The sequence below is a fragment of the Brassica rapa genome, chromosome A01, assembly GCF_000309985.2.
Source record: "Brassica rapa cultivar Chiifu-401-42 chromosome A01, CAAS_Brap_v3.01, whole genome shotgun sequence".
Lineage (NCBI taxonomy): Eukaryota > Viridiplantae > Streptophyta > Magnoliopsida > Brassicales > Brassicaceae > Brassica > Brassica rapa.
Window position 1 is genome coordinate 29288638 of NC_024795.2, and position 13551 is coordinate 29302188.

General features: G+C 37.0%; 4 protein-coding genes and 1 pseudogene across 4 annotated transcripts in view; 2 read left to right on the forward strand and 3 right to left on the reverse strand.

Moving 5' to 3' along the window:
* Positions 1-13551, reverse strand: part of LOC103842894 (protein SPIRAL1-like 3) — a 209522-nt gene that overhangs the window by 127528 nt on the left and 68443 nt on the right. The window lies entirely within an intron of this gene.
* Positions 705-6684, reverse strand: LOC117132038 (annotated as a pseudogene).
* On the forward strand, positions 6899-9625 carry LOC103843051. The gene is made up of 9 exons (XM_009119753.3): positions 6899-7172; positions 7273-7384; positions 7479-7582; positions 7924-8049; positions 8128-8248; positions 8340-8424; positions 8537-8650; positions 8803-8842; positions 9256-9625. The coding sequence occupies exons 1-9, from the start codon at positions 6996-6998 to the stop codon at positions 9406-9408; spliced, it is 1032 nt and encodes a 343-aa protein (XP_009118001.1). The 5' UTR covers positions 6899-6995; the 3' UTR covers positions 9409-9625.
* On the reverse strand, positions 9680-12169 carry LOC103843042 (FHA domain-containing protein At4g14490). The gene has a single exon (XM_009119742.3). The coding sequence runs from the start codon at positions 11241-11243 to the stop codon at positions 9852-9854; it is 1392 nt and encodes a 463-aa protein (XP_009117990.1). The 5' UTR covers positions 11244-12169; the 3' UTR covers positions 9680-9851.
* Positions 12473-13436, forward strand: LOC103249154 (zinc finger protein CONSTANS-LIKE 2). The gene is given in 1 exon segment (NM_001301882.1): positions 12473-13436. A coding segment is annotated over 1 exon segment (964 nt), but the record flags the coding sequence as incomplete, so codon positions are not given.

A 13551-nucleotide genomic window follows, 5' to 3' on the forward strand; every position in this document is an offset into this window, starting at 1 on the left:
TTCTTTAAGTCAACACATATTATAACCGGCTATTCCTAGGTCGTGGGAATAGTATGCGTTCATTGGAGTTTAAATTGCAGCAAAGGTTCAGATTGGTAGTGTAGGATCCATGTAATGATACTAGATGATACTAATCTCTTTATTGTAAGTGTGGTTGAAACATTAATGTAGTGTAAAATCATGTATACCTTTATTTGGTTAATGAAAAATTGAAGTTCGCAGATCCTCTAGACATAGAGCAGCCAGGGCTTTGACCCTAAATACATTACCCACAATCGAAGTAAACGAGTTAAAAAAAAAAAGTCAACACATACAAAACGCAGCGCGCTTAAGATTTTTTGGATAAGCGACACCGTTTTCCTTTTTGAGCAACACAACATCGTTTCATATTTTAGGGATATTTCCTTTTATTGGAAAAAAAAGTAAACAGATCAGTTAGAAATCAATGAAGCTTAATCAATGTATCCTTCCATGGTTGTGTTCAAAAAATAAAAAGTATACTTCCATGGTTATTAATCAATGAAGCTTTTAGCATTAAAAAAAAAATCCGTTAGAAATCAAAATCTCCCTCTAGAATTATATCCTTTGCAAACAATCATAATAACCAAGCAGCACAGCAGCAACTTCAGGGTCACTTAAGAATTCAAGTAATTTTTTCCTAACAGTGTAATGATATATTGTGTTGTTCTGTTTTTGTTTCTGTATTAGATGGCTTGGTTGTTTCTTAAGTGTTGTTGTTTCTGTATTAAATGGTTTGGTTGTTTCTTTAAGTGTTGTTCTGTTTTTGTTTCTGTATTAAATGGCTTGGTTGTTTCTTAAGTGTTGTTCTGTTTTTGTTTCTGTATTAAATGGCTTGGTTGTTTCTTAAGTGTTGTTCTGTTTTTGTTTCTGTATTGCTATAAAAAAATGTTATTCTCGGTTTCTATATCAGTATATCACATTGCATTCTTGTTTCTGTATTGCTATGACAAATTACATTATTGTTGATAACACACTGCTCTTCTTTGTTGTTATATATCGCTTACACTTGTTTTGTTTTTCATAACATGATCATGAATTCATGAGTCATGCTTGTTTGATGAATGATTTTGAATAAGGAGAGGAGATACTGACATTATTCCCTTCTGCCTTCCGCTTGCTTCAGGACTTGAGGTTAGACTTTGTTCCAACGTTTAATAGGTAGTTTTGTGGTTTGAATTTGTTTGTCGTCGTCGTATGTATTTGAAATTTTAATTATAATAGAATAGATAATTAAATTACTTAAGTAGTAGACTTTAAAAGAATATAGCAATAATGATTTGAAATTAAACGAGCCAAAATGTTTCTTTACTGCAATCTACTTAGTACTTATGATAAAGAGTTAAATATTATTGAAAGAGTAGCAGACTAGCAGTGGTCAAAAATCAAAATTATCAACGTGTCTTGATGCTTGCTTGTTTTTTTGCAGATAATTGAAGTAGCTTGTTGCAATCACTTTATAAGCTCAAAAGTATTGGATCATGTCCTGAACCATCACTACCGAAGTAAGCTCACCAGAAAGCGTGATCCCCTCATCACCCTAGGTGCGTGTTTGCTTGCTTTCTTGTCAAAAGCATTAAACTGATCCATATCCCCCGTTTTGAAACTGTAACTTTTGGTTGATTTGTGAATATAATTCAGGTGCTTTATAAAAGATAAAGCCCCAGCAGAAGATTAATTAGATCAACCAGGGAGCTTAAACGCGGGTCTGTTGAGTCCAAACTGCCAAAAGACAAGGCGTTTTTTTGTTGTTGTTGAAGGGGGGTCAAGATGAAGCGCAATAGGAAGCACGAGAGATGCGGAGATATCGCAATCCTCCGAGATCATCATCCTCCTCCGTATATCGAAATGGTAACCAACACAAACTAAATATTATTTTTAACTGAATTATGTTAGTGTCATTTTCTTATTGATGCAAGATTTTCTTCTTTTATTTAAATGATGTTAAATTCATATCATTTTTCTAAGTAATACTAACACAAATTAGTATATGTATCATTTTTATCATTTCTTTTAAGAATGTATCATTTTTAACTGAATTTTGTGTACGGAAATTAATTACGCATAGTAGATTGATCGTTAGGTTAACTTTGGTTTTGGGATTCAATCAAAATTTATCACAACTTTACTTTCCCAAAGTGCATGCATGGAACGATAGAACAATGAGAGACTTTTGTGTCTTTGTGTTTTTTAAGTTGAAGGTCGGTTGAGAGCTTTTATATATGAGAGATCATCATTGATGTTTACTCTTTGTCGCTACTAAAATATTTTCTTGCGAAAAAGGATAAAAAAGTGAGTACATAATGTTTTTATTCTTAAACTACATTTTCTTACAAATTCGAGTTTTGAAATATTTTTAAATTTTTTTATTTGATTTATTGTTTAGATTTTGCATAAGGAAATTTTGATTTTCTTTTGAGAAAATGATAAGGAAGTTTTGGTTTTCTTTTGAATGTCGGATTTGTTTAAAACATATGTGATAAATATTTAATTGTGATCATATTTGATTTTAGTTACCAGCAGATAATCAAAAGATTTTTGGAGAATTGCTAATTTGCTACAAACGGACGCTGCACTTGAATGTCATATTTGTTTAAACATATGTGATAAATATTTACTTGTGATCCTATTTGATTTTAGTTACAAACAGATAATCAAAAGATTTTTTGGAGAATTGCTACAAAGGACGTTGCACTTGTAGAAGAAGCTAAATTATATGCCAAGATGTAATTAAATATAAGTATATAGATCAATCTATTGGATAATTAATCAGTTAAAAATTATTGAGTTCAATTATTTTTTGATATATTACTTAAATACATGTTCCTGACGAATCGATAAGTGTAGACTGCACATTGGCAAACTATCAATAGATATATAGATCAATCTATATACACTGGAGAGTTTGTCGGTGTCAGTATACACTGATCAACTCAATAGGACCTTGTATCTAAATAATATAAAAAAATAACTAAACTCAGTAATTTTTAATTGATTAATTAGCCAATAGATTGATCTATATACTTATATTTGATTACCAGCTTGGCATATAATTTAGTCTCCGCTACAAGTGCAGCGTCCATTTGTAGCAATTCTCCAAAAATCTTTTGATTCTCCGCTTGAAACTAAAATCAAATAGGATCACAAGTAAATATTTATCACATATATTTAAACAAATCCGAATTTCAAAAGAAAACCAAAACTTCATTATCCCTTTTTCAAAAGAAAATCAAAATTTTTTAAGCAAAATCTAAACAATAAATCAAATAAAAAAAGTCTAAGAATATTTTCAAACTTGAATTTGTAAGAAAATGTAGTTTAAGAATAAAAAAACATTATGTACTCACATTTTTATTCATTTTCACAAGAAACGATTTTAGTAGCGACAAAGAGTAAACATCAATGATGATCTCTCATATATAAAGGCTCTCAACCGACCTTCAACTTCAAAAACACAAAGATACAAAAGTCTTCAATTGTTCTATCATTCCATGCATCATGCACTTTGGGAAAGTAAAATTGTGATACACAAAGACACAAAAGACATACTTGGTAATCTATATCTTCCAAACATTTATAACATATATGAGCCCCCTTACTTATATAATTGTTCAACAGCTAATAAAGAATAACGCTACTGTTCTCTTTACGTTTCCAAAACGAAAAAACCGCTAAAATATTTACCGGCGATCAACATTTCCGGTAATAAGATCCAATTCCGTGACATCTCGCAGGGAAAACCGTAAACAATAAGCTACATATAACTCCAATCCCCACCGGAACAATGTCCAGAACATGTTTGGTACTCTCTTTCTTTGGGGACGGATAAAAGCAATCCGTTACATACTTATCTCTCAACGCAACCGCTCCAAACACCAAACCGACAACGTAGCATGGATCCAATCAACGAACCGCATCCGGTATTTGGATAAATCGGGTAGACCCAACCCGGACGGGTCAGGGTAATCAACAACCCACATACCTTTGTGCGTGACAAAACCGTAGTAGATTGTTCCGTCTTCAGCTTTAACGCTATCAGTGAATGAGCTCACGAAGCAAGACGTGGCCAAGAGGCAGTGCCGGTCTAACATAATATAATGCCCTAAGCCAATTCAAAAAAATTATGCATTTATATCTCTATAATATTATTTGAGAAGTCAGTTTCTTACGTGTAGTTCTCATGTTAATTTTAAAGTAGTTAATTACAAAAGTATTCTTAATGAATTGAAAATATTATGCATAATGCCATTATTATAAATTTTTATTTTATTTTCCTTTTTGTTTCATAATTTTTTGCTTTTAATTTGCTTTTTTTTATCCTAATGTTTTCTTAAACTACTAAAATATGGAATATATATATATATATATAATTTTGATATTTTATTTAATAAATAATAATAATTACATTTTTTAAAGAAGATAATTTTTAAAATATTTTACAAAAAATATAATAGAAAATACTTATTAACGAAATATCGATCTTTTTGCATCTTTTCATTCATATCACTACGTAAACTTATGTAGTTAAGTTTTTCAAAAATAACAGTTTCAACTGACTATCACTAAGATTGGTGAACACAAAAGAAGGGTAAACTCGTAACGATTCCTAATAATGTCAATACGTGATACTGCTCTCATCACAATTTTCTAGTTTTTTATAAAAAATTAGAAATTAATAAATTAGTCACGTACCTCTCGTCAATACTAAGATTATGATCTAAGAATTGAAGAAAGAGGCAACACGAAAAACTATTTAGTAGCTAACTTTTAACTAAGGTTTTAGTTGTAATCTAAAATAGAAATTAACAAATATATTTGTTAATACAAGTTTATAAATATTGCTAAAGGATCCGACAAATGTTATTCTGATTAATTATTCCCACAAGTACTATTTAGCTAAGAAAACCTTACAAACCTTAATTATTTGTAAAAACTAAAAAAAAAATTGACAACAAAAACATATACAACTAAAATATGCCCTTCTAAATTTTTTGCCCTAAGCCACGGCTTCACCCGCTTATGCCATAGACCGGCCCTGCCAAGAGGAACAGGAGAGCAGCGGTAAGCAAACGCGTTGCATGGTCACAAACGCCGTTTGAAGTGAAAACGGGCGTTAGGAGTTGAAACGCGAGGAGTGTTCCCGTTGGGAGGAGGTTTGAGAGATTTGCTGCTGATGTCAGTGTGCTTGGCATGGCTCGTTGAGACATCGACGTCTGTCTTGTGAGCATCTCGGGTCGTGTTTCTGATGGAAGCTGCTCGGAAAGATCATCGAGCTCCGGCACAGGAACGTTCGCGTTTCTTAGCTTAAGGCCAGACATTTTATGAAATTTGATTTCTTATAATTTTGGTTTCGTTGGATTGAATATGGATGATGTAGGTGATGTTTCATAGATGTTATATAACACGTAGAAACAGCTAATTATAACCAAGGAAGGGTTAGTGGAAGACTAACTTTTAAAGACTGTGGTCTTCTTGGCATGGATATCACAATCTGAGGCACAATAGTTTCTGGACAATTCAGGCTACAAACACCGACTCATGGGTTTGGAAATCTCTCCTCAAGCTGCGCCCCTTAGCTGAAAGATTCATTACCTGTGAAGTTGGAAATGGATTAAAAGCCAGTTTCTGGAGTGATTGCTGGACTCCTCTTGGTTCATTATTAAAATTGTTGGGGGATGATGGACCAAGAAGACTACGTATACCTTTGCACTCCTCTGTTGCAGAAGCCTGTCCAGGAAACTCTTGGAACCTGCCACACCCCAGAACAGACAACGAGGTCCTGCTCCACGCCCACCTTACTACGGTTGCTCCCCCGATGCAGACTACTAGTGAAGACAAATACTTCTGGAGAGTTGACGGCGCACAGCTTAACAAATTCTCTGCAGCAAGAACTTGGGAAAACTGCAGGCCACGTGAAAATCCCAAAGACTGGTCGAAGTTGATATGGTTTTAAGGGTGTGTTCCTAAGCATGCTTTCAATATGTGGATTGCACAACTAGATAGAATTCCTATGAGAAGCCGACTGGAACGATGGGGGGTCACAAATGCCAGCAACTGCCCTGTCTGCTTGTTTGGAATTGAAACACGAGATCATATTCTTCTTACCTGTGGTTATAGTTCCGAAATTTGGAGGCTTGTGCTGCCAAGACTCGCTTCCCCTAATGTGTGCTTCATGAACTGGACGAAATTGCTATCATGGATCAAGGAACCGGCCTCTGGAAATGTCTCCATTTTGAAGAAGATAGCTACCCAATCAACTGTCTACCACATTTGGCGGCAGAGAAATAATATCCTCCATAATCAGGTTCTTATCCCACCGAACACGGTGTTTAGGATTATTGATCGAGAGGTGCGCAACATTCTCTTAGGAAGAAGAGACAAGAGAAAATACACCACCCTCTTGTCCTTTCGGCTTCAGTTTTACGTGAAATGGTGATTGAAACTCCAATACTCCCTTGTAATACTTCCTTGTTTTTCCTTTTTTTTTTTTTGCCTTGGAAGTGTTGTCAATAGGATTATAACTTTGTAAGTTCATTTTTTCATATTTATATGATATTAACGTTTTAGCAAAAAAAAAACTTTTAAAGACTTGAAGAAATTAAAGATTTTATTAATGGTTTAGTGATTCTTAAAGTTTTAATCAAATCTTTTTGTTATTGGTGTGATGATTACCTTACATAAAAAATCACAAAAATTAATGTGAAATTATGAAAATCTATAAAAGTTGTATGAATTAAAAAAAAAAAAGACCACACTGTAATTGAAATTTAACTCTTTTTTAGTCAACACATTTTAATACAGAAAAAAAAATCAAAACGCCAGCGTTTAAGATTTGTTGGTTAAAATTATTTTATTCTAAACGGCGTCGTATTTCGAAGATTCCTATTACAATAAGAAAAGGACTGGAGCAAAAGAAGACCGAGAAAGGTCGAACCGAATCGAATCTATATCGGGCGGAGTAGAAGCGATCGCAATCGATGGCGGAAGGCGGCGAAGATCCCCAGCGACTGAAGAAGATTGCGGCGGCAGCGTACGACTACGATAACGACTCTCGATGGACTGATTACTGGTCAAACATCCTGATCCCTCCTCACATGGCTTCTCACGCCGAGGTCGTCGAGCACTACAAGCGCAAATTCTACCAACGCTACATGGTCCGTACTATCTTTAAACACTTTGAAATTGAGATTCAAGTCAGCTTGATTTGGAGGTTTTGCGAACTTTGAGGTTTAAAAGGTATGTGATTTATCATAGGATCCTGATCTTGTTGTGGAGCCTATGTCGTCGACTTCTTCTTCGCAATCTGCAAGACCATCTGCATCTACTACTAATGCAAATGAACAACAAGCTCGTTCTCGGAGCTCAGGTGAACATTTATATAGTCATGACTTTAGTTAATCCTATATGAGATGAACTTTCTTCTTAATAAGTAATACTCAATGAACTCTGTGCTTCTTCAGGATCGGTTCCTCGAACCGCTGGGCCGTCTGCTACGACAGGTGCAGCAAACCCAAGTTCAGTGCGTTGGGATCAGCAGACTATTCAGTTCTCTGTCAATGCTTGGGTAAGACTATGTTTACCTATTGCAGTTTCTTGTTTTTGGTGCACATTAATCTATTTATTGATCAGAATCACTCCTTATGCAATGAACTGCAGACTTATTTTGTTGATCACTCTGCACCTTCTTTTTACAATCAAAAGTCTTGATTTTCATTATTGTGAAAGACTTAGCTTCTTATTAGGCCTCTGAGTTGGGATTACTTTTACTTTATGCTGTTGACTTCTTTACTCGGACACTCAGGAGATTTTGTATGGTGTCGTTGTCTTTTTGTTCTCATTTCTTGTTGTGCTTGTTATACTCAGATATGAACTACTGAAGGCAAATGCGTTTACATATTTTGGTAGGTTTTCGTTATTGCTGTGCTGGCAGTGTTACCTCTAGTACCAAAGAACCTCTCTAATAGGGCTTATCGTCTATCTTTCATGGGAACTGCGTGCTCATCTCTATATTCCTTGTACGCTCTTTACGGGGTAAGCCATGTGATCTCCCCTTTTTCTACTCTCTAGGAACCAAATTTCCTTTGGTAAGCGAATTTTTGTTATCTGCAGAGGCCAAGGGCATGGAATATGCAAGGAATGCAAGTTTATTTTCAATCAATTGTGGGGGCAAAGGATTTCATCTATTTCATCTACTGCCTTACATTTGTCACTTCAAATCTCTGTCTCAAGTGTAAGAGTTGTTGATTGAGTTTTTTTTTTGGTGATTTTCTTCAAACTATATACATTCTAATGGTTGGTTAGTCCCTATCGATTTGTCTCAGTTGCTTTGATTCCCATCTTGTGTCGAGCACTTGAACAAGTAGCCAAGTTCTTGAGGCGTAACTTCACTCGCTCCACCATATACAGGTAGTTTGCATCCATCTGAATCAGCAGGTTTGATTGTAGTACTTGTTTTCATTTGTTGATTCTTAATGATGCTTAACTCTTTCTCTGTGTCCTGCTTTGTAATGGTTATCAGAAAGTACTTGGAAGACCCTTGTGTGTGGGTTGAATCAAACACAACTACCCTCAACATCCTCTCATCGCAAGCTGAGATAGCCATTGGCTTCCTTCTGATCATCTCTCTGCTCTCGTACGTTCTTTCTTGTTTTTAGAAGCGATATTGTTCATTAGCACTAAATTGTTCAGAACCCTTCAAATTGAATTGAGTTCATAATTGAATCTTATGAGTGCATTTACTCGTTTTCACTTATCTGATCGAAACTGTCATTTTACTTACTGCAGATGGCAACGCAACTTTATACAGACATTCATGTACTGGCAGGTACGTCTTTTCAAATGTTTTTTCTTGCTCTACTTTTGGTTCCAGTCATCATTTCGCTCTATTGGCTCAACATCTCCAAGTAGAATTCTTCTTGAAACTTGATCAACTGAACATGATTATAGGAGGAACCACCGTTTTTCAAAACACCTTCTTCTTGTTTGTTGATACTATTTGTCTTTGAGACTAAGTGTTACATGGTCTAAAGAGCATTAGCTCAGTAATGAGAAGTGGGTTTTTGCTCTTCATGTTGAAAATCATGTGTGTTGTGCCATAAGAAACCGTCTAGTTCAAAACCTTGTTCATAACTCTCCATGAAGAAAGATAAACGTAGTTTCCAGGATTGTTGATTGGATCTTGATAGTTGTTCTCATGAATAAAGTAAAAGCCTGAGGTTTTGTTGTCTTTAATGGCAGCTACTGAAGCTGATGTATCAAGCACCAGTAACAGCAGGATACCACCAGAGCAATTGGAGCAAAATCGGAAGGACGGTGAATCCGATGATCCAACGTTACGCTCCCTTCTTGAATACTCCAGTGACTGCCGTTCAGAGATGGTGGTTCAGGTGAAAAAACAAACAAGTTGCAGAGTTGACTTTTGAAATCCTTTAAAAGAAACTACGATTTTAGCTTTCAACACACAACAGTCCTCGTCTTATCTGTTCCAGCTTTCAGCGTAAAGTAGATTCTTGTATGTTTATTGGTTATAAAAATATTACTGTTGCTACTAGAGATTTTGACTTTCTTTTGGTTACCAATTCACGAGTAGACATGTGACCATTTCCCTTTTGCGGGTGCATAAAATTAACAATGAAGACGAACTCGAAGAAGTTGTGGTTCCTAGCACAAACAAAACCATGATGAAGATTATAGCACCAACCGAGTTATATAGATACAGACAATCTCACCCACAGAAAGACATAACATAAAGCCGATAAAACATCTTAGCAACCTAACTTAACAAGTCATGATACTAAGCCTAGCACAATAGCTAATGATCTAACCATGTCAAACTAACTCGAACGCCCTTGTCCCTTTGCTTGCTTCTGCTCTTCAATATGGTGGCGAACTCTCAAAGATTTACTTCTCATATCCTCTATCAACTTCTCTGTCTCATCCACTATCTGTTTTCTCAAGTGTACTTTCATGTATGCAAACCAGTCTCCTAGTGTCATCTTCTCTAAATCTACCTTCTCTACATTCTTTTCATTCCTGGATCCCTGCTCAGCCTTTCCATCTGATGTCTCAACTCCACCCTCCTCGCCCTTACTGTCTTTTTCCTCTTCTAAGTTATCTGTCTCTACATCCACTCTAACACTACAGTCCAGGCCCCCCTCACCTACTACTGCGCTATTCCTTGACTTAATCTCAACCTGCTCTACCATCTTAGATGTCTCAACTCCACCCCCCTCGCCCTTACTGTCTCTTTCCTCTTGGAAGTTCTCTGTCTCTAAATCTTCTCTAACACTACAGTTCAGGTCCTCTTCTCCTACCATTGTGCTCTTCCTTGAATCAATCTCCACCTGCTCTACATTCTCATTTTCTTTATCACTTGCTTCACTGCAACCTTTCCCCTCTCCAACATCATTTCTAGCTTCCATCTCTTCTACAGCGCTCTCCACTTTCTTCTTATTCGCACGGCTTTTACGAGCTTGGTTCAAGACCCTCTCCAGCTCCTGAAACGAATCTCCACCAATCTCTTTCTTAGTGCTCCTGGTAGCCCTTGAAGGTCTTCTCTTCTCCTCCTCTATAACATCATCCTCACACTTCACATTCCGGATCTGCCTGCTCCTTGTCCCTCTCTTCACCGCTGAGATCTCCACTCCCTTAGGAATATCCTCAATCTCCAATTTCACTGGATTCAAACCCAAATTCTCAACATCCTCAGTGTTCTTCTTACTTCCCTGAGCATTTTTCTCCACCGGAACAGCTTCTTTCGTTTCGTTCTTCCGGGGCCTACCCCTGCGCTTTGGTTTCTCCTGAACCGGATCCGGATCCGGATCCGCAACAGGAAGGCGCCTGTTGTTTCTCCTCGGCCTCGGGGGAAGCTTATGCTCCTCCTCCTCCTCCTCCTCCACCTGAACACCAGTCTCGAAGCTCACTACAATGGAAGTATACTCACCAAGCTTGATCACGTCTCCTTGGCCGAGATTGACTGGAGTATCTGGATCGAGAGTATCCGAGTTAAGTATGGTGCCGTTGGAAGATCCAAGGTCGTGGATTATCCAGTTCTCGGAGTCGGATACGATTCGGAGGTGCTTGGTGGAGATTCCGGCGTCTTTAATCGCGATTTCGTTACCGCGAACGACTCGGCCGATGCGGATAGTAGATCCGGGCTTGTACTCGAGAGATTCGCCATCTCTTGGACCTTGGACGAACGCGAGCTTCAGCAATGGCGGAGTCATCTTGTTAGTTGAGTAAGAGCGTCTCTCAGAAGATTCAGAGGGAATTTGAAAATGTCGGATTTGTCATAATCGAGTTTAAACGAGGCTGAAATGCGAAAGCATCTCTAGCCCATGGGCTTTTCCTTTTCATCATAGCCCATCGAAATCTTTTATTTATTTATAATTTTTTATAGTTGGTAATACTTTTTTTTTTTTTTGAAAAAATGGTAATGCTTTTTTGTGTGTGTCAAATGATAGTTTATGCATATGATTTTCCATCAAATTCAAACAAGATGTAAGCTATACTCTCAGTGTTTAAGAAATGCTAGACAGTAATTGAGCGTTCAAGAAAACTAGTGACTAGGCGGATTAATCCGAAACTTAAACGATGTGATTTACACGGGTGTTAATAAATTATTGATGTATTATATATATATTAGAAATTTATATAAAACTTTAGTTTTTCGATTTAATTATAAATTACACAAATTTGTAGATTTGTACACATTATTATTGAATTTAATTGATTTAGACCAATTTATATCGATTTAAAATAATTTAAATTTGTTTTGGTTAGGTTTGATTTTCTGTCTGCTTGCAGGCATTTTTAAAACTATGCTATAGCCTTATAGAGATATATAGAAATATAAAATTTATTTCAGGGTTCACTATGATAAATCTGTCAAGAACTTGTGGCTCATAAACATCCTAATCACTTCACAAAAGTCTAACTTATCATACTCCCATTGGTCACTATAGGTCCACCATGCATATACGCCATGGCCATAGTGCCATGTCAGCCGCACCCTCTAAATGTTCTTCACTCCTTTTTTACCGTGTTTGAAAGTTTGTCTAGTCTTTGATCATTTATGATGTAAGTAAACGTTAGCAAATTGATAACACTAAGACAACACTTAAAGCTCTCCGAGAATCTTTAAACATGATCATCCACGTCAACTCATGGGGTGTGGTCCTAAGTAGAAGAAAGCTACACAAAGGAAGAGAAGATATATACTTGGTGTAGATTTGTTCACCTTTTGCCAATGATATAAGACAAGACTTTCTCATCATTAATGCATATCCTCTCTTCAAACTTCAGCCAGCCACAAGCTAATCCGACTACTTTTAACAACCACTAAATCTATGCCACGTGTTCACCCCAAGATTCTATATACTTCCCCATCTCACCAACATATCATAGTAACAATCTCATTACACACAAACATATTGTTTAGTCTTTACTCTTTAGTATGTTGAAAGAAGAGAGCAACGAGAGTGGTGGTACACGAGCATGTGACACATGTCGTTCAGCCGCCTGCACTATCTACCGTGAAGCTGATTCTACCTACTTGTGCACCACCTGCGATGCTCGAGTTCACGCAGCCAAACGTGTCCGTGTCTGCGACTCATGCGAGTCTGCCCCGGCTGCGTTTTTCTGTAAAGCAGACGCTGCGTCTCTTTGTACAGCTTGTGATGCTGAGATCCATTCCGCAAACCCTCTAGCTAGACGTCATCAACGTGTGCCTATAACTTCAAACTCTTGCGGCTCCATGGCCACTGATGGAGATAATAATGTCATGATGGTGAGTGAAGAAAAAGAGGATGCGGATGAGGTGGCTTCCTGGTTGATGCTTAATCCAGGGAAAAACAATCAGAACAATGGGTTCTTGTTTGGTGTTGAGTATCTTGATCTTGTGGACTACAGCTCCAGCATAGACAACCAGTTCGAAGATCAGTACAGTAAATACCATAGGAGCTTTGGTGGAGGAGAAGATGGAGTTGTGCCACTTCAACTTGAAGAATCATCAACAAGTCACATGCAACAAAGCCAACACAACTTTCATTTGGGTGTTAACTATGGTTACTCTACAGAACCTCAGTACAGCTACGTTAGTGTTGTGCCAGAGTCATCAAGTGACACAACAGTCCAACACGCTAAAGAGACAATAGACCAAGTATGTGGCCCACCTACTCAGATGGTGCAGCAGCTAACTCCAGCTGACAGGGAAGCTAGAGTCCTGAGATACAGAGAGAAGAAGAAGAGGAGGAAGTTTGAGAAGACAATAAGGTATGCTTCAAGAAAGGCTTATGCAGAGGTAAGACCAAGGATCAAAGGCCGTTTCGCAAAGAGGATAGATATGGAAGCTGATGCAGAACAACTCTTCTCAACATCACTAATGTCCAATACCAGTTATGGAATTGTTCCTTCTTTCTGAACTGACTAGTTTGGCTAGTTATTACCACGGTTTCTCATATATATGAATCCTTAGTTTTTGTGACTTTTGTAAAATTATTACGAGTTAATCAGATATGTTCCTATAACTGCAGT